General features: G+C 47.3%; 1 protein-coding gene across 1 annotated transcript in view; it reads right to left on the bottom strand.

Annotated features, from left to right (window-relative positions):
• Positions 1-6,829: 6,829 nt before the first annotated feature.
• Positions 6,830-21,176, bottom strand: part of LOC149429381 (protein-arginine deiminase type-2-like) — a 53,471-nt gene continuing 39,124 nt past the window's right edge. The window contains exons 13-15 of the mRNA XM_089666477.1: positions 16,509-16,585; positions 14,170-14,295; positions 6,830-12,942 (exon numbers count right to left, since the gene is read on the bottom strand). Coding sequence (XP_089522603.1) covers positions 12,706-12,942; positions 14,170-14,295; positions 16,509-16,585 — 440 coding nt within the window. The 3' untranslated portion in view covers positions 6,830-12,705. The remainder of the gene's footprint in view (positions 12,943-14,169; positions 14,296-16,508; positions 16,586-21,176) is intronic.

The raw sequence follows: 21,176 nt of genomic DNA, 5'->3' as shown, positions 1-21,176 counted from the left end.
TAGCACTCCACTGGTCAGGCGTGCCCAGAGTGCGGAGTCTAAGCCCCAGGGTACTTGTTCACCAGGGCCCCTGATGGTGGGGATGGACTTGTAGTACCCCGAGACCAGGTCGCCTCTACTGAGCACACCTGTCAGTGGTAGTGGTGTTCGCCAGGGGTTCCAACCAGGGAGAGCCAGATGTGAGGAGGTCGGGTGACCCCGATGGGATGGATGGATGGCGGAGCAAGTGCGTAGTCAGACAGGCCGAGTCGGTAATGTAGAGGACGGTAAGGTACAAGGGAGCAGGCAGAGAATCGTCGGGTCACACGCCAGGTCAGCAACAGGAGGTCAGATCCAATAAGGGGCATCCAGGAAGAGAGGTCAGGCAAGCAAGGGTCTGGGCAGGAGAAATCAGCAAGGTCAAGAGTAATCCGGGTCAATAACTTACTAGGCACAGGTACAGGAACACAGGAAGCAGGTAAGACCAGAAGGCAACGAAATGACAGCTCAGGGACCTTTAAATATCCCGCCCTGCGCTGCCATTGGTGCCCAGCGGGCGGCCGCGGCTTCTACTGCGCATGCGCGAACTCGAACGCCGCGGCCGGCCCGGACCTAGTGCCCGTGTACTGGGTGGAGCAGTGCGCCTGCGCCGGGCCCATCGCGGCGGGGATCGAGGAGATCCCTGACATTGCCCCCCCCTACGGGCAACCTCCGGATGCCCACCCGATCTCTCCACCACGGGTGATCACAAAGAAACCCCCGGACAAGCCTAGGTGCATGGACATTATGGGCTGGTTCCCACGAATTGTCCTCAGGGCCGTAGCCCTTCCACTTGATGAGAAATTGGGTCTGGCCCCCCCTTCGTCGGCACTTCAAGATTGCCTCCACCTCGAATTCTTCTTCCTCTTCAACCGTTACGGCCTCCGGGGGCCTGGATTCCCGTTCCGGGAAGGCATCAGGGACTACTGGTTTCAACAGGGACACGTGGAAGACAGGGTGGATCTTGAGTGTCTCGGGGAGAACAAGTTCATAGGCCACTTCATTGACCATCCGTTTGATGCAAAAAGGTCCTATAAATTTAGGTCCCAACTTCTTTGACGGGCAGAGCATCCTCAAGTTTGACGTAGCCAGCCAAACCTTCTCTCCGGGCTGCAACACCAGATCCCCTCTTCGCTTCCTATTAAAAGCCCTCTTGTAGTCTTCTTGGGCTTGACGGATGGCTTCCTGTAGTTTCCTATTGTTGGAGGTGAAGAAGGTCAGTGCATCCTGTGTCGCTGGAATCGGGCATTCCGGGACCAAGTCCGGGAGGAAGACAGGATGAAACCCATAGTTGGCGAAGAACGGGGACTGCCCAGTTGCTGAATGGCAAGCGTTGTTGTACGCGAATTCTGCCAAAGGGAGGAGTGGCACCCAGTCGTCCTGAGAGAATGATGTGTAGCATCGAAGGTATTGCTCCAGGGTCTGATTGGTCCTTTCGGTCTGGCCATTGGTCTGAGGGTGAAATGCCGAGGAAAGGGACAGCTTGATATCCAGGGCTTTGCACAATGCCCTCCAAAACCGCGAGGTAAACTGCACCCCTCGGTCCGAGACAATGTCTTCGGGAACCCCATGCAGTCTAACGATCTCTCGAATAAAGACTTGCGCCGTCTCGGCTGCTGATGGAGTCTTCCGTAAAGGGATGAAATGGGCCATCTTGGACAAGCGGTCCACGACCACGAGAATTGCTGTGTGGTCCAGTGAAGGTGGAAGCTCGACAATGAAGTCCATGGAGATTTTCTGCCAGGGCCGTTCAGGGATGGGCAATGGACGTAGCAGGCCCCACGCCTTATTTCTTGAAGGCTTGTTCCGCTGGCAGATGGCACAGGAGCCCACGTAGTTCTTACAATCCTTGGCCATGTCCGGCCACCAGAAGGAACGTCGTAGAAGTTCCAGGGTCTTGACCGGCCCGAAATGTCCTGCCAGTGGATGGTCGTGGCAATGTCCCAAGACTAAGGTTCGGGCATCCTCCGGCACCACAATCCGGTCCTCCCTCCATAGGAGTCCCTCCTTGTTCTGGAGGGGGGCCCCATCGGGGGTGGACATTGCTGTGGACGCTCTCAGGATCTCGGAGCGAAGGTTTGTCTGAAGGGCCAAGAAATTTCCTGCAGGAAGAATAGTGTCGGGCACTGGAATCTCCTTGGTGTCCTCGTACATGCGCGACAACGCGTCAGGCTTCGTGTTTTTCGAGCCGGGCCTGTATGTGATGTGGAACTGGAACCTCGAGAAAAACAATGCCCATCTTGCTTGGCGTGGGCGTAGGCGTTTGGCCGTCCTCAGATATTCCAGGTTCTTGTGGTCCGTGAATATCCACAAAACAGCTGCATGCCCCCGAATCAACTATGGCCGTCACCTCCACGGTCCTTTCTGAAAGCTGAAAGGAGAGGGGAACAACTAAGTACTGGGACGGGTTCATATTGCCAACAGATAAAGAAGATGAGGTGAACTTACTCAGCTTCTGCGGGCAGGAACGCACCATGTGACCAGCTTCGCCGCAGTACAGGCACAGATTCTGGGAGCGTCTGCGCTGGCGTTCCTCAGGCGATAGTTTAGGCCGAGCCAGGCCTAGCTGCATGGGTTCGGGAGCATCTTCAAACGGCAGGTTCTGGATGCTTGGCCTAGTATGTTGACTGGATCCCTGAAATGACCCCCAGAGATTTCCGCGACCCTGACCAGACCTCTCCAATCTGCGCTCCCGTAGTCTACGGTCAATTTTGATGGTGAGTGCAATCAAGTCCTCTAATGTCTCGGGCACCTCCACCCGGGCGAGCTCGTCTTTCAGAGCCTCTGATAGGCCCATACGAAACTGGTGCAAAAGTGCGAACTCGTTCCAACGAGTGTCACCCATCCGGCGCCTAAAGTCAGAGGCGTATTCCTCAGCCGCCCGCCGACCTTGTCGGAGTGCGTATAGTGTGGCCTCGGCCGAGGCTGCCCGTTGTGGGTCATCATATAGGATGGCCATAGCGTTAAAGAAGCTGTCGACCGTAACCAGGTGAGGGTCATTGTTTTCCCTTAGTCGGTGGGCCCAGTCTTGGGGTTCACCCTGCAACAGGGAGACAACAAACCCCACTTTCACTGACTCTGTCAAAAAGGTCCGTGGCTGTAGTTCAAAATAGAGCAGACAGGAGTCACGGAATGACCGAAAACGTGTGCGATCCCCATGGAAGCGCTCGGGTAAGGGTACTCGGGGTTCCGCCATAGGGAGTGATGTGGGAGGCCCAGGGGCCGGCTCGTGGGCTGCTGCGACCGGTGGTACAGGAGCCGGGGCCTGTGAAACAGGAACAGATATGGTGCAGGCCTGAAACCGATTCTCGATCTGCAGACATCTGTCCTGTAATGTGTTTACAGCTTGCGTCAGGGTAGCCAGGTGCCTGCAAACCTCGTCCAACGGGGAGAGTCCTCCTCGAGGCTCAGTCATGGCCTTCTGGTACTGTGAGGGACCGCCGAGCGGCACCACTAGCACTCCACTGGTCAGGCGTGCCCAGAGTGCGGAGTCTAAGCCCCAGGGTACTTGTTCACCAGGGCCCCTGATGGTGGGGATGGACTTGTAGTACCCCGAAACCAGGTCGCCTCTACTGAGCACACCTGTCAGTGGTAGTGGTGTTCGCCAGGGGTTCCAACCAGGGAGAGCCAGATGTGAGGAGGTCGGGTGACCCCGATGGGATGGATGGCGGAGCAAGTGCGTAGTCAGACAGGCCGAGTCGGTAATGTAGAGGACGGTAAGGTACAAGGGAGCAGGCAGAGAATCGTCGGGTCACACGCCAGGTCAGCAACAGGAGGTCAGATCCAATAAGGGGCATCCAGGAAGAGAGGTCAAGCAAGCAAGGGTCTGGGCAGGAGAAATCAGCAAGGTCAAGAGTAATCCGGGTCAATAACTTACTAGGCACAGGTACAGGAACACAGGAAGCAGGTAAGACCAGAAGGCAACGAAATGACAGCTCAGGGACCTTTAAATATCCCGCCCTGCGCTGCCATTGGTGCCCAGCGGGCGGCCGCGGCTTCTACTGCGCATGCGCGAACTCGAACGCCGCGGCCGGCCCGGACCTAGTGCCCGTGTACTGGGTGGAGCAGTGCGCCTGCGCCGGGCCCATCGCGGCGGGGATCGAGGAGATCCCTGACAACAGGGGCCCGACCTCTTCTAGACATGACAACATTGCAACAGGGAGTAGCTACAAGTAGAGGAGTCATTTCCAGGGGGGGCGGGGCACAGCCGGCAGGAGGAGGTCCTCCATCCTCATCACTGTAAGCCCACCTCCTCTCCCAGACGTCTGCACAGAGCTTCCAGCCCAATACCCGCCATCCCCTGTGATTGTCCCGTGAGGATCCTATGTTTTTTTTCATTTTGTCTTCACAGGAGGATGAAATGAAGGAGAAGATGGAGCCGGACTGATCGTCGTGTTCTAATAAAGATTTATACTGACACAAATCGCTGTCTGAAGAATACAGGGACTTGTCCTATGATTGCAGAAAATTACAGGACCTCCCCTGCAGAGCACAGTTGCTAGTCATGTGACTAGAGAGGATTCAGGACCTCCCACACAGAACACAGGCATTAGTCACATGACCAGGGAACATTCAGGACCTCTCACACAGAACACAGGCATTAGTCACATGACCAGGGAACATTCAGGACCTCCCTCACAGAACACAGGCATTAGTCACATGACCAGGGAACATTCAGGACCTCCCACACAGAACACAGGCATTAGTCACATGACTAGGGAACATTCAGGACCTCCCACACAGAACACAGGCATTAGTCACATGACCAGGGAACATTCAGGACCTCCCACACAGAACACAGGCATTAGTCACATGACTAGGGAACATTCAGGACCTCCTCTGCAGAACAAAGGGAATGGTCCTATGACTAGAGAAAATTCAGGACCTTCCCTGCAGGTCACCATTAGTATTTGAGACCAGAGTGAATTCAGGACCTCCTATGCAGAACGCAAGGACTAGTCATGCAAGCAGAGAAAATTCAGGATTTCCCACCCAGACCACAGCAACTAATGATGTGACGAGAGAATTCATGACCTACCACACAGAACACAGGGATCAGTCATACAACTAGAGAAAATTCAGGACCTCCCCTGCAGCCCATAGACTAATCATGTGACCTGAGAAAATTCAGGACCTCCCACACAGAACACTGGGACTAGTCATATGACTAGAGAGAATTCAGGACCTCCTATGCAGAACACTGGGACTAGTGACAGAACTGGAGAAAATTCAGGCCCTTCCTTGCAAACCATAGGGACTAGTCATGTTATCAGGAAGCATGAAGGACCTCCCACGCAGAACACAGGGACTAGTCATGTTACCAGGAAGCATTCAGAACCTCCCACGCAGAACACAGGGACTAGTCATGTTACCAGGAAGAATTCAGGACCTCCCATGCAGAACACAGGGACTAGTCATACGACCAGAGAAAATTCAGAACCTTCCCCGCAGCACTTATTTTGCAGAATTTAAGCAAGTGTAACCGCCGACAACGTTGATCTGGTCCGTGTGGAAAGTGCTGCGCAGGGATTTCAAATCCTCAGACTGCTGGATCAGCTTCAGGGGTGCTGGCAGCTTGGCAACCCCGGAGGTAAGTACAGCCGGGACCGGCAGGTCTGGAGGGTGTCCAGTGTTCATGTATGTCAGGTGGCTGAGTAGTTAAGAGGCTCTAAAGCTGACTCTTGTTTTATATGTTTTCTGAGTCACTTTTCAGCACTGGATTCTGATTGGTCGCTCTACAAAAATATTCCGAAGGGGATTTTCACTCTTGTAACTAGACGGGCGCAGAAGAAAAAAAAATATTTTCTCTTTATTTTTTTTATTTATTTTTTCTACTCCATTTTATTTTCTATTCTATTCCATTCTTTTATTTTCTATTCCCTTTTTTGTTCTATCTTATTCTGTTCTTTTTTTATTCTATTCCTTTATTTTCTGTTCTATTTTATTTTCTATTCTATTCTTTTATTTTCTATTCTATTTTACTTTATTCTGTTCTATTTTTTTTTTTAAATTTCAGAAGACAGCTGTATTCATTTTTTTCTATTCTAGTCTTTTATTTTCTATTCTATTGCTTTGTTTTCTATTCCTTTTTTATTTTCTATTCTACTTTATTCTGTTCTATTCTTTTTTAATTTCAGAAGACAATTGTATTCTATTTTATTCTACTCTTCTATTTTTTTTGTTCTTTTATTTTCTTTTGCTTTATTTTCTATTCTTTCTATCCTATTCTTTTTAATTCTATTCTGCTTTATTCTGTTCTATTTTTTTTGAATTTCAGAAGACAACTGTATTCTATTTTATTCTATTTCCTTAGTTTATTTTTTTTATTTTCTTTTATATTTTATGCTTATCCTTTATTTTCTATATTTTCTATTCTATTTCTTTATTTTCTATTCTATTTCTATATTTTCTATTCTATTTCTATATTTTCTATTCTTTTATTTTCTCTTCTGTTCCTTTATTTTTTCTTCTTTTCTTTTCCAATCTATTCTTTTATTTAAAATTCTAGTCTGTTTTATTCTATTCTGGTATTTTTGAATTTCGGAAGACAGCTATATTCTAATACCGCACAGTCTTTGAAGGAAATCAGCAACAGTCAGAAATAGGTTTACCATTCGAATTTGTTTTTAGATTCGATTTTGTTTTCAAATCCAATGTGTTACTATTGTAATTCGGAAATCCAGATCGATCCAAATCTCTGAATAAACGGAAATTTCATCCGAATTTCGATCCGGAATGAAACGAACTGCACGTGTCTACTTGGAACACTCTTTGCTACGTTCCACTCTGAGCCATGAAGAGACGACTCCGGTTTTAATCGAACATTCCAAAGACTTTATTAATCTGGGTTAGTAATCACATCTCACAAGGCGGGGCGATATTCGGGGAAGGAAAGTGAGGAAAACATTCTGTGACAACGAGGTTTAATCGCGGTGCTGGAAATGTCCCCTTAGGCCAGACTAAGACACTCCGGAACATACGGGAGAGATATGTATATATATATATATATATATATACACACACAGTGAAGGAAATGCATATTTGCTCCCCCCTGATGCTGAATGTTCGCCCCTCACACAGAAACGATCGGTCTAACAATGGAATGTTCGCCCCTCACACAGAAATGATCGGTCTAACAATGGAATGTTCGCTGTAACACTGAGAGACAGAATACAACAACAAATTCAGCAGAAATGCGTCTAACAAATGATGACGGATCTGCATGTTCATGAGGGAAAGAAGGATTTGATCCCCTATCATTCAGCAGGATTTCTGGCTCCCAGGTGTCTCTCATACAGGTAACAAGCTGAGATTAGAAGCAGTCTCTTAAAGGGAGTGCTGCTAATCTCATTGTGTTACCTGTATAAAAGACACCTGTCCACAGGAGCCATCAAACCATCAGATTCCAAACTCTCCACCATGGCAAAGACCAAAGAGCTGTCCAAGGATGTCAGGGACAAGATGGTAGACCTACACAAGGCTGGACTGGGCTACCAAACTATGGCCAAGCAGCTTGCTGAGAAGGTGACAACAGTTGGTGCAATCATTCACAAATGGAAGAAACACAAAACAAGTGTCAGTCTCCCTAGGTCTGGTGCACCATGCAAGATCTCACCTCGTGGAGTGTCAATGATCATGAGAACAGTGAGGAATCATCCCAGAACTACACGTGAGGATCTTGTCAATGATCTCCAGGCAGCTGGGACCACAGTCACCAAGAAAACAATTGGTAACACACTACGCCGACAAGGACTGAAATCCTGCAGTGCCCGCATGGTCCCTCTGCTCAAGAAAGCCCATGTCCAGGCCGTCTGAAGTCTGCCACTGAACATCTGAATGATGCAGAGGAGGACTGGTGGGAAGTGTTGTGGTCAGAGGAGACCAAAATCCAGCTCTTTGGCATCAACTCAACTCGCTGTGTTTGGAGGAGGAGGAATGCTGTCTATGACCCCAAGAACACCATCCCAACTGTGAAACATGGTGGTGGAAACATTCTGCTTTGGGGGTGTTTTTCTGCTAAGGGGACAGGACAACTGCACCGCATCAAAAAGACGATGGATGGGGCAATGTACCCTCAAATCTTGGGTGAGAACCTTCTTCCCTCAGCCAGGGCATTGAAAATGGGTGGTGGATGGGGGTTCCAGCATGACAATGACCCAAAACACACGGCCAAGGCAACAAAGGAGCAGCTCAAGAAGAAGCACATTAAGGTCCTGGAGTGGCCTAGCCAGTCTCCAGACCTTCATCCGATTGAAAATCTGTGGAGGGAGCTGAAAGTTCGAGTTGCCGAACGTCAGCCACCAAACCTTAATGACTTAGAGAGGATCTACCAAGAGGAGTGGGCCAAAATCCCTCCTGAGATGTGTGCGAACCTGGGGGCCAACTCCAGGAAACGTCTGACCTCTGAGATTGCCAACAAGGAATTTACCACCAAGTACTAAGTCATGTTTTGTGAAGGGGATCAAATCCTTCTTTCCCTCATGAACATGCAGATCAGTCATCATTTGTTAGACGCATTTCTGCTGAATTTGTTGTTGTATTCTGTCTCTCAGTGTTACACCGAACATTCCATTGTTAGACCGATCATTTCTGTGTGAGGGGCGAACATTCAACATCAGCCGGGGAGCAAATACGCATTTCCTTCACTGTACATACATAACATATTCAGATGACCGCCATCATTTTATCCCATCCCACCCGAATACCAGGAGAGCCCATCACAGATCTGAAAAAAGGAAGTGCGAAGGATTGACATGACAGACAAAAAACAAAAGTTATAAAATTTCAACAGAAGTTTATGGAATAACACAATATTAGTGTAAAAAAAAATAGATTAGAGTCAAATCCTTTTATAGGCAACAACATAAATCCCAAGACATAAATAAACAAGGAGAAGGAAAATGTAAAACGAACGAGGATGGTAATAATGTAAAAAAAGCCGTAGGGTGGAAATAAAGAGGCTACAACTGAACCCCAACATCCACTCCTGTCATTATACTGAGGGGGGGGTGATCCCAATAATGTCCTCATGCCACCCTGAGCATTGACAACACAGATACAAACAAGAGTAACTTGTTCTGGAAAAGGCGTTTTACCTCGGTTGTGTCTGTATTGTACAGGGAGATCAGGTGGGATATACAGAAAATAACGGAGTTACAGGATTCTTAGGAGAAATCAACTACCATATATGGCCAAACGTTTGTGGACCCTCACACCGATCGGAGCATGTTGGCTATCCCGGTACAAACCATTGCCATTAATATGGAGTTGCCAGTCACCCTTCCTATGGCCATTGATATGATGCTCCCCCCCTCCCCTCCCACGGCTATACCATCCTCTACTCATCTGGGAAGGCTTTCCACAACACTTTGGCGGGTGTCTAGGAAATATGTGCCCATTTGTGAGGTCAATTACCAATGTTGGATGAGAAGACCTTGCTCACAATCTGTGTTCTAATTCATCCCAAAGGCGTTCAGTAGGGTTGAGGTCAGGATTCTCGAGTTCTTCTACACTATGGCGTTGCTCCCCACCCTATGGCCTTCCCAGAAGAGTAGAGGATGGCTATACCACAACACTTTGGAGGGTGTCTAGGAAATATGTGCCCATTTGTGAGGTCAATTACCGATGTTGGTTGAGAAGACCTGGCTCACAATCGGTGTTCTAATTCATCCCAAAGGCGTACCGATGTTGGCTTTGTGCAGGATACTCACATTCCTCCACACCATGGAGTTGCCCCCCACCCTTCCTATGGCCATTAATATGATGTCCCCCACCCTTCCCATGGCTATACCATCCTCTACTCTTCTGGGAAGGCTTTCCACAACATTTTGGAGGGTGTCTGTGGGAATATGCCCATTTGTGAGGTCAGGTACCAATGTTGGATGAGAAGACCTTGCTCACAATCAGTGTTCTAATACATCCCAAAGGCGCCCAGCAGGGTTGAGGTCAAGATTCTTGAGTTCCACCACACTATGGCGTTGCTCCACATCCTTCCTATGGCCTTCCCAGAAGAGTAGAGGATGGCTATACCACAACACTTTGGAGGGTGTCTAGGAAATATGTGCCCATTTGTGAGGTCAATTACCGATGTTGGTTGAGAAGACCTGGCTCACAATCTGTGTTCTAATTCATCCCAAAGGCGTACCGATGTTGGCTTTGTGCAGGATACTCACATTCCTCCACACCATCGAGTTGCCCCCTACCCTTCCTATGGCCATTAATATGATGCTCCCCCCCCATGGCTATACCATCCTTTACTCATCTGGGAAGGCTTTCCACAACATTTTGGAGGGTGTCTAGGAAATATGTGCCCATGTGTGAGGTCAGTTATCAATGTTGGTTGAGAAGACCTGGCTCACAATTGGTGTTCTAATTCATCCCAAAGGCATTCAATAGGGTTGAGGTCATGGCTTTGTGTAGGATACTCGAGTTCCTCCACACTATGGCGTTGCTCCCCACCCTTCCCATGGCCTTCCCAGAGGAGTAGAGGATGGCAATACCTCAACACTTTGGAGAGTGTCTAGGAAATAAGTGCTCATGTGTGAGGTCAGTTACCAATGTTGGTTGAGGAGACCTGGCTCACAATTGGTGTTCTAATTCATCCCAAAGGCGTTCAGTACGGTTGAGGTCAGGGCTTTGTGCAGGATACTCGTATTCCTCCACACCATAGAGTTTCCCCCCACCCTTCCTATGGTCATTAGTATGATGCCCCTCACCCTTCCCATGGCTATACCATCCTCTACTCTCCTGGGAAGGCTTTCCACAACATTTTGGGGGGTGTCTAGGTATAGGAAATATGTGCTCATGTGTGAGGTCAGTTTCCGATGTTGGTTGAGAAGACCTGGCTCACAATCAGTGTTCTAATTCATCCCAAGTTGAGGTCAGGGCTTTGTACAGGATACTCATATTCCTCCACACCATGGAGTTGCCCCCACCCTTCCTATGGCCATTAGTATGATGCACCCCACCCTTCCCATGGCTATACCATCCTCTACTCTTCTGGGAAGGCTTTCCACAGCATTTTGGAGGGTGTCTGTGGGAATATGTGCCCATTTGTGAGATCAGGTACCAATGTTGGATAAGAAGACCTGGCTCACAATCAGTGTTCTAATTCATCCCAAAGGCGTTCAGTATGGGTGAGGTCAGGGCTTTGTGCAGGATACTCGAGTCCCTCCACACTATGAAGTTGCTCCCCCCCCCTCCTATGGCCATTGGAAAGGTTTTCCACAAGATTCTGGGGTGTGGTAATTTGTGAGGTCAAGTTTTTGGATGAGAGGACCTGGATCACCATTTACGTTCCAATTCATCCAAAAAGTGATCAGTAGGGTTGAGCTCAGGGCTCTGTTAAGGACACTCGAGTTCCTTCACACTATGGCGTTGCTCCCCACCCTTCCCATGGCCTTCCCAGAAGAGTAGAGGATGGATATACCACAACACTTTGGAGGGTGTCTAGGAAATATGTGCCCATTTGTGAGGTCAGTTACTAATGTTGGTTGAGAAGAACTGGCTCACAATCGGTGTTCTAATTCATCCCAAAGGCGTTCAGTAGGGTTGAGGTCAGGGCTTTGTGCAGGATATCCGAGTCCCTCCACACCCTTCCTATGGCCATTGGAAAGGATTTCCACAAGATTCTGGGGCGTGGTAATTTGTGCCTGTTTGTGAGGTCAAGTTGTTGGATGATAGAACCTGGATCCCCATTTTACGTTTCAATTCGTCCAAAAAGTGATCAGTAGGGTTGAGATCAGGGCTCTATTCAGGACACTTGAGTTCCTCCACACCAAACTAGTCGAACATGTCTCTGTGGAGCTGGCTTTGTACACAGGGGGACAGTCATGATGGAACGGAAAAGGGCCTTTACCACAATTGTCTACAGTGTATTTGTATGTTGTATTAACAGGATCCTTCACTAGGGACACCTGAACTCCATCATTGGAGGAGGGGTCCACATACGAATGGCCATATAGTGTACATTTTTATTCCCGAGAGCTCAAATTGCTTTAAAGGCCAGGAAATCTAAAACACAAACAAATTGGCACGGATCAGTTATTACTTTTTACGCAGACACCAACATCCAATACCCAAAGTTCTTTCAATTTACATTTCAGATTTGTTGGTCCTTTAACAACAAGGGGACATGTGAACTTCAGGAAATCAGCAGGCCACAGAGGAATAAACTTCAGATTTACGTTCAGAGATGTGAATGTTATTATAAACCTTTATCAACAAATCCTTACTTCTATAACTCATGCATTTAATATTCGCTATACAGGCCGTCCTACAAAATTCATGATGCATGTTTTATGGTTTTGTGCTTATTCGTGTCTTAAAAAACGAAACGTTCTCGCCTTGGCTTCCACGCAGAAGTTGTCAGAGGAAGGCCATACCCCGTGCGAAGAAGGAAAGTGATCTCTGAAACATCTGGGCAACAATGAAGGTGGCACCCTCTCTCAATTTATTAATCTACAGTTTGGAGAATTCATCAGGGGAGGGTGACATCATCATTTGTCCATACAATAGCTGCAGAAGATGGGTGACATTGGGATTCTGGTATCTGCTTTGAGTAGTGGCCCCACAACACAAAGATTAGGATTAGCAGTAGTTTACAGTCCTGATACTATAGGGCTTCACTGCACACCGGATCGCAGGAGAGGAGAGATGGGGTCAGGTAGCTTCAATCTCACCGCCACGCTATGGCTCTTCCATCTGCCACCACTTGAAGGTGAACGGCTTCCGACGTACATTGGTGCCGCAGTGCACCTCACCAAGCTTCCTGTGGTAGGATACCACATCGTCAATGAAGGTGCAGGTCAGTTCCAGTGGCTTGAGCTTGTCGATGACATAGTCCTCCAGGCAGCAGGTCTCATTGATGACTGGACCGTATGGCTTAGGAATTCCCAGTATCTTTCCCAGGACGATCATATTAACCTGAAGGAAAAGCAAAACACGAGGCAATGGTGAAAGAGAAGCAAAGCATAAAGGCTAAAAAAATCTCTCATGCCGTTACAATATATAGTCAAATGTTTGTGGATTCCTGACCACGTCAGATAGCCACAAACAATGGACAACCATAGCCACTAATATGGAGTTGTCCGCCTTTGTGGCTTTAACAGCTTCCACTCTTCCAGGAAGACTTTATGAAATTTTGGAGGGTGTCTGTGGAAATTTGTGCCTAGTTTGTGAGTTCAGGCACTGATGTTGGGAAGACCTGGCTCACAATTGGTGTTCTAATTCATCACAAAGGTGCTCACAGTAGGGTTGAGGTCGGGGCTTTGTGAAGGACATTTGAGTTCCTCCACATCAAACTGGTCAAACCATGTCTTTGTGGAGCCAGTCCCACTCTTCTGGGAAGGCTGCCTACAAAATTCTGGAGTGTGTCGAAGGGAATTTGTGACCATTCAGCCTAAAGAGCGTTGGTGAGGTCGGGTATTAATGTTGGATGAGAAGAGCTGGCTCACAACCCATTTCATTTGAAAGGTGCTCAGTAGAGTTGAGGATATGGCTCTATACTGGACACTCAGGTTCCTCTACACCAAGCCGGTCAAACCTTGTCTTTGGGGAGCTAGCTTTGTACACAGTGCACAGTCATGGTGGAACAGAAAAGGGTCTTCACCAAAATGTTACCATAAAGTTGGAGGAGCACATTTGTCTACAACAGTGGTTCCCAACCTCAGTGCTCAAGTACCTCAACAGACTATTTTTTTGGGGAATTTCCCTTAGATGAAATATCTGTCATAAATACAAAGCCATTGACATTGATTGAAAACATGACCTGATGAGGGTATTTAAGGACTGACATTGGGTACTCAAGTTCCTCCACACCAAACTGGTCAAACCGTGTCTTTATGGAGCTGGCGTTGTACACAGGGGCACAATCATGGTGGAACAGAAAAGGGTCTTCACCAAACTGTTACCACAAGGATTGAAGAGCCCAATTGTCTACAATGACTTTGATGGAGTATTACCAGGACCCTTCACTGGGGACACCTCAACTCCATCACCTGATTTTAGGTCATTATAGTGGATCTTTGTCACCGATTCCCCTATGACAGTACCTGTCACCACCTTTAGTGGATGAAACCTACAATCAACCAGAGCGACATCTCAGGAGAAGATACAAGAAATGTTGATGAGCCAGGCAGAGATTTTACTAACCATATTGGGGAAAAACGCCGTAGCCTTTCCGTCCTGCAGTTTGAACAAGGCTGGAATATCGATAATGTCGTCTTCTGTCAGACCGAGCTCCTTCATCAGAATATCGCGATTCCAGTCGATGCAGTGCTGCAAAAAGGGACAAACAATGAAGAACCACCCTACAGACAATCCACAAATATTAACGTGAACCAGTACTTTTGCCGATAGGTTCACTTTAAATGAGGGACCATAAGGAGTCCATATCTTCCCACCTTGTACTTCCCCTCCCACCCATCCACTGCCAGACCACACTACAAATATACAGTACTTCCAGGTATGAGGGAAACGTGTGATGCTTTTTCGGCCACACCACCATGCAGGGTTCACTGCTTAACCACTTCAAGTCCGGACGCTTTCCCCCCCTTCCGGTCCGGACGCTTTCCCCCCCTTCCGGTCCGGAAAGCTTTCCCACCCTTCCGGTCCGGAAAGCTTTCCCACCCTTCCGGTCCGGAAAGCTTTCCCCCCCTTCCGGTCCGGACGCTTTCCCCCCCTTCCGGTCCGGACGCTTTCCCCCCCTTCCGGTCGCTTTCCCCCCCTTCCGGACGCTTTCCCCCCCTTCCGGTCCGGACGCTTTCCCCCCCTTCCGGTCCGGACGCTTTCCCCCCCTTCCGGTCCGGACGCTTTCCCCCCCTTCCGGTCCGGACGCTTTCCTCCCCTTCCAGTCCGGACGCTTTCACCCCCTTCCAGTCCGGACGCTTTCACCCCCTTCCAGTCCGGACGCTTTCCCCCCTTCCAGTCCGGACGCTTTCCTCCCCTTCCAGTCCGGACGCTTTCACCCCCTTCCAGTCCGGACGCTTTCACCCCCTTCCAGTCCGGACGCTTTCCTCCCCTTCCAGTCCGGACGCTTTCACCCCCTTCCAGTCCGGACACTTTCACCCCCTTCCAGTCCGGACGCTTTCACGCCCTTCCAGTCCAGGCCAATTTTCAGCTTTCAGCGCTATCACACTTTGAATGACAATTGCGCGGTCATGCAACACTGTACCCATATAAATTTTTTAGCAATTTTTTTTAGACAGATAAAGCTTTATTTTGGCAGTATTTATTCACCGCTGGGTTTTTTGTTTTTTTTTGCTATATAAATGAAAAAGTCCAAAAATGTTTTAAAAAAGTGTTTTTCTTTTGCAAATAAATAATATTTCATTATAAATCTTGGCCAAAATGTATTCAGTTATCTTTTTAGTAAAAAAAAAAAAAAAAAAAAAACCCAAATTAGTTTATAACCAAAAATTATAATTTTTTTTAATTTTCGTTTTACATTTTTATTTTATTTCTTTTATATTATTATTGATGTTTTTTTTTGTTAACATACTGTCACCTTAGTAGTACAGTGTCACCATTGTGACAATGTACTACTTGTGGGGGGTGATGAAGATTTTCTTTTTTTTTACATTGATTGCTTTTACACCCATAAAGGCTGTAAGAGGAATCATTTCTCCTTCTCTCTGGCTGCATTCTTGCAGCCACTGAGAAATACTGTGAGAGCTGTGATTGGTCACAGCTTGTCACATGGTACAAGGCTGTTGTGAATAGCCTTGTACCATGTGATCTCTGTGATCATTCACAGATTTCACACGTAGTAAGCAATGATATCAGAAGTGACATCTTGCTTACTACTCTGCATGTGATCACTGATTGGCCAATCAGTGATCACATGATCTGGACCTCGCACAGACATGCATTTCTGCTGAATTTGTTTGTTGCTGTTCTGTCTCTCAGTCTTACAATACACCGAACGTTCGATTTGTAGACCGATCATTTCTTTGTGAGGGGTGAACATTCAACATCAGCCGGGAGCAAATGCGCATTTCCTTCACTGTAAGTATGATGTGTTTATTATTTTAAGAACCACTTTAATCACATCCCCCTGGTTCCTCCCTCCCCCTTCATCAACATTCTATTATCATTTTTAAACAAAACCTTTCTGCTTTCATTCCATACCTTACTTTATTCCCAGTGATGTCATCACCGGGTCTCTGTGCTTCCCTATGCAATGTTGGTAGATCATGGCTGGTGGGAGGATGCTGTACATAGCTTACTGAAAACATCGCAGCGCCCCACCTCAGTACTCCTCTAAGAGTCCCCAGTCCTGATGCAAGCAGTGCGCAAATATCAAAAGGAAAGCCAAATGTGACAAAGTCCTGCCAAGTGCAAACACCATAAATGAAAGGCCTCTGTGTGCCCCTCTGATGCAGTTTCCCGTGAGGGCTTGGTCTTCCTGACTTTAGGGGATCAACCCCAGCCAGCCTTCCAATAGCCTGCTTCCCCAGGTAATGTACAGGAATTCCATCCATATTCCTCACCTGAGCGTATGCGTTCTCCTTCACTATGATATCCGTGGACAGGACCTTGGTGACCGTCCACCTCTTGGTTTCAAATCCTGCAAAGATATCCGGACAGTCCGGTGAATTGCGTCCATCTACGTTTACATCGACTTACAGCAAGGCATGACGACAAAATAACAACCCCTCCGGCCAATCGGCACAGACTCCGCCTCCACGCCTGCTCACCACAAGGGACACGGGGCTACTAGAAGCCGCAGCTCCCATTTTTTTTTACTGCCAATTGTTTTATCCCCCATGGAAGAAAAATATATGTGAAATACATTTTTAAAATATTTTTCCCAAAAAGATTGCCATATATTTGAAATACTACAATTTTGGCCGTATTCAATATATATAGTATGTAAATATACTGATGTGAATGTACAATATACAGTGGGGATGGAAAGTTTGGGCCCCCCAGCTAAAAATTTGTATTAATGTGCATAAAGAAGCCAAGGAAAGATGGAAAAATCTCCAAAAGGCATCAAATTACAGATTAGACATTCTTATAATATGTCAACAAAGTTAGATTTTATTTCCATCATTTACACTTTCAAAATAACAGAAAACAAAAAAATGGCGTCTGCAAAAGTTTGGGCCCCCTGCAGAGTTAATATCTTGTACTGCCCCCTTTGGCAAGTATCACGGCTTGTAAACGCTTTTTGTAGCCAGCCAAGAGTCTTTCAATTCTTGTTTGAGGTATCTTTGCCCATTCTTCCTTACAAAAGTCTTCCAGTTCTTTGAGATTTCTGGGCTGTCTGTCACGCACGGCTCTTTTAAGGTCTATCCATAGATTTTCAATGATGTTGAGGTCAGGAGATTGTGAAGGCCATGGCAAAACCTTCAGTTTACGCCTCTTGATGTAATCCCCCGTGGATTTCGAGGTGTGTTTAGGATCATTATCCATTTGTAGAAGCCATCCTCTCTTTAACTTCAGCTTTTTCACAGATGGCATCAAGTTACCATCCAAAATTTGCTGAAATTTTATTGAATCCATTTTTCCTTCTACTCGTGAGATGTTCCCTGTGCCACTGGCTGCAACACAACCCCAAAGCATGATTGATCCAACCCCATGCTTCACAGTTGGACAGAGGTTCTTTTCATTCAATTCTGTGCCCCTTCTTCTCCAAACGTACCTTTGCTCATTCCGGCCAAAAAGTTCAATTTTAACCGCATCGGTCCACAGAACTTGTTTCCAAAATGCATCAGGCTTGTCTATATGTTCATTTGCAAAGTTCAAACGATGATTTTTGTGGTGAGGACGTAGAAGAGGTTTTCTTCTGATGACTCTTCCATGAAGACCATATTTGTACAAGTATCTCTTTATAGTGGAATAGTGACCACAACTCCAGTGTCTGCCAGATCTTTCTGGAGGGATCGTGCAGTTAAATGTGGGTTTTGAATTGTTTTTCTCACAATCCTGCGAGCTGTTCTGTCTGATATTTTTCTTGGTCTTCCAGATCTTGCTTTAACTTCCACTGTTCCTGATGACTGCCATTTCTTAATTACATTCCGAACAGAGGATATTGACATCTGAAAACGCTTTGCTATCTTCTTATAGCCTTCTCCAGCTTTGTGAGCGTCAACTATTTTCAGTTTCAGTTTTCTAGACAACTGCTTAGAAGAACCCATGGTGCTGATTGTTGGGGAAAGGTCAGATGAGTCTGGGCATTTAAAACCTTTGAGATTGACATCACCTGGTCTTCCCAGACGATGATTGAGAACAATCCATGACACTGGCAGGTCTCAGCTTGGCAAAGGGGGCAGTGCATGCTATAAATTCTGCAGGGGGCCCAAACTTTTGCAGACGCCATTTTTTTGTTTTCTGTTATTTTGAAAGTGTAAATAATGGAAATAAAATCTAACTTTTGTTGACATATTATAAGAATGTCTAATCTGTAATTTGATGCCTTTTGGAGATTTTTCCATCTTTCCTTGGCTTCTTTATGCACATTAATACAAATTTTTAGCTGGGGTGCCCAAACTTTCGAACCCCACTGTATATGTAAATTGATGGCACTATATGTACCTGAAATACATTTCAAATATACTGTGTCTTTACAAATCTACATTTTTGAAACGCATTTACAAATATATGTTAAAATTACTTTTTTATATGTTTTTTATATACTCCCAACCCCATAGAACCCCTTTGGGATGAATTAGAGCGGAGACTGTGAGCCAGGCCCCCTCCCCCGACATCAGTGCCTGACCTGACAAATGTGCTTCTGGAAGAACGGTCCAACCTTCCCATAGACACCCTCCTAAACCTTGTGGGGGGCCTTCCCAGAAGAGTTGAAGCTGTGGTGCAATAGGTGCAAAGGGCGGGGCCAACTCCATATTGAACCCTACGGACTAAGACTGGGGGGCCATTAAAGGTCATGTGCGTGGAAAGGACGGGGCCAACTCAATATTGAACCCTACGGACTGAGACTGGGGGGCCATTAAAGGTCATGTGTGTGGAAAGGGCGGGGACAACTCAATATTGAACCCTACGGACTAAGACTGGGGGGCAGTTAAAGGTCATGTGTGTGGAAAGGGCGGGGACAACTCAATATTCAACCCTACGGACTAAGACTGGGAGGCCAGTAAAGGTCATGTACGTGGAAAGGGTGGGGTCAACTCAATATTGAACCCTACGGACTAAGACTGGGGGGCCATTAAAGGTCGTGTGTGGAAAGGGCAGGGCCAACTCAATATTGAACCCTACGGACTAAGACTGGGGGGCCATTAAAGGTCATGTGCGTGGAAAGGGCGGGGCCAACTCAATATTGAATCCTACGGACTAAGACTGGGAGGCCATTAAAGGTCATGTGCGTGGAAAGGGCGGGGCCAACTCAATATTGAACCCTACGGACTAAGCCTGGGAAGGCCATTAAAGGTCATGTGCGTGGAAAGGGTGGGGCCAACTCAATATTGAACCCTACGGTCTAAGACTGGAGGGCCATTAAAGGTCGTGTGTGGAAAGGGCGGGGCCAACTCAATATTGAACCCTACGGACTAAGACTGGGGGGCCATTAAAGGTCATGTGCGTGGAAAGGGCAGGGCCAACTCAATATTGAACCCTACGGACTAAGACTGGGGGGCCATTAAAGGTCATGTGCGTGGAAAGGGCGGGGCCAACTCAATATTGAATCCTACGGACTAAGACTGGGAGGCCATTAAAGGTCATGTGCGTGGAAAGGGCGGGGCCAACTCAATATTGAACCCTACGGACTAAGACTGGGAAGGCCATTAAAGGTCATGTGCGTGGAAAGGGCGGGGCCAACTCAATATTGAACCCTACGGTCTAAGACTGGAGGGCCATTAAAGGTCGTGTGTGGAAAGGGCGGGGCCAACTCAATATTGAACCCTACGGACTAAGACTGGGGGGCCATTAAAGGTCATGTGCATGGAAAGGCCGGCGGCCCAATACCTTTGGCAATGTAGTGTATGTCTAGCTCATGTGAATGATCCATAGATGTCTCCCATGATAAACAGCACGGACGGGGAGTCTCCCTCTACCAGGGTTGACAGGATACCCAAACAATGCCTGCCTCTGATTGGTTGTTTGGACATCTCCACCCAACTCCTTAGACTTCCCAATGAAAGCTTGCCAAGCCCGGCTGTATTGGTAGCACCACCCCAAGGCTCAGATTTTGGCCAGTGGTAGAACGCTGTGTATGACCAGCCTAATAGAGAACTATGTAAGTGATGCCACCTACCCTGCAGTATGTAAAACCAATTAATACGGCGCTAAATGAACAAAATTAGATGAACCATATAGTAAAATAGCTGACATATATATATAAGGAATGGCTGACATATATATATAAAAGAGTGAAATAGACAGCTAAAAGGGTGACATGCATGAAGGTGAGCAAAGACGTGGATAATGTCCTTAATGGATAAACATAAGGTGAATGGTGTCCTTGATGGATCACACAAACTTCATGCAGGTGTGAGCCACACTGTGCCAATCCTCTAAGGCTGGGGTGCCCCCTCACCTTCCTGCTCAGGCCCCCAGGGACCAAAGAGCTTGTAATGCTGTTTGTAATGATCCTGCTGATCGATGGATCCTGTTGGTAATAGTGGTGTCACTCACTCCTCCCGGTAGGTCTTAGTATGGAATAGTACCTCAGCACTGCCCGTGGTGTCTCTCCGATAAAGGCTCTCCAGTACGGTCACCAGTGAGGCAAGAGAGACTTACATAGTGTAAAACCTTTTATTAGAGTAAAAAACAACCAAGAGCCTACTTACACGAATCTGATAGTAAGCAGGCCTTTACACCTCTCCAAGGGTGTACTGTATACAGGACTTGGGGCACCAAGATGGCGTCCACGCCGGATGTGACGTCAAGCCGTCGATCGTAGGAAGCTCCTCCCTCTGGCGTATCTACGCGTTACGTCACTCAAGCACGTGACTTCATCAGGATATCAGGATAATATCCTGATGAAGTCACGTGCTTGAGTGACGTAACGCGTAGATACGCCAGAGGGAGGAGCTTCCTACGATCGACGGCTTGACGTCACATCCGGCGTGGACGCCATCTTGGTGCCCCAAGTCCTGTATACAGTACACCCTTGGAGAGGTGTAAAGGCCTGCTTACTATCAGATTCGTGTAAGTAGGCTCTTGGTTGTTTTTTACTCTAATAAAAGGTTTTACAC

Source organism: Staurois parvus, unplaced genomic scaffold, assembly GCF_062004578.1.
Source record: "Staurois parvus isolate SC_StPar_1 unplaced genomic scaffold, SC_StPar_1.0 ptg002728l, whole genome shotgun sequence".
NCBI classification, from domain to species: Eukaryota; Metazoa; Chordata; class Amphibia; order Anura; family Ranidae; genus Staurois; species Staurois parvus.
This window is presented reverse-complemented; position numbering and strand designations above follow the sequence as displayed.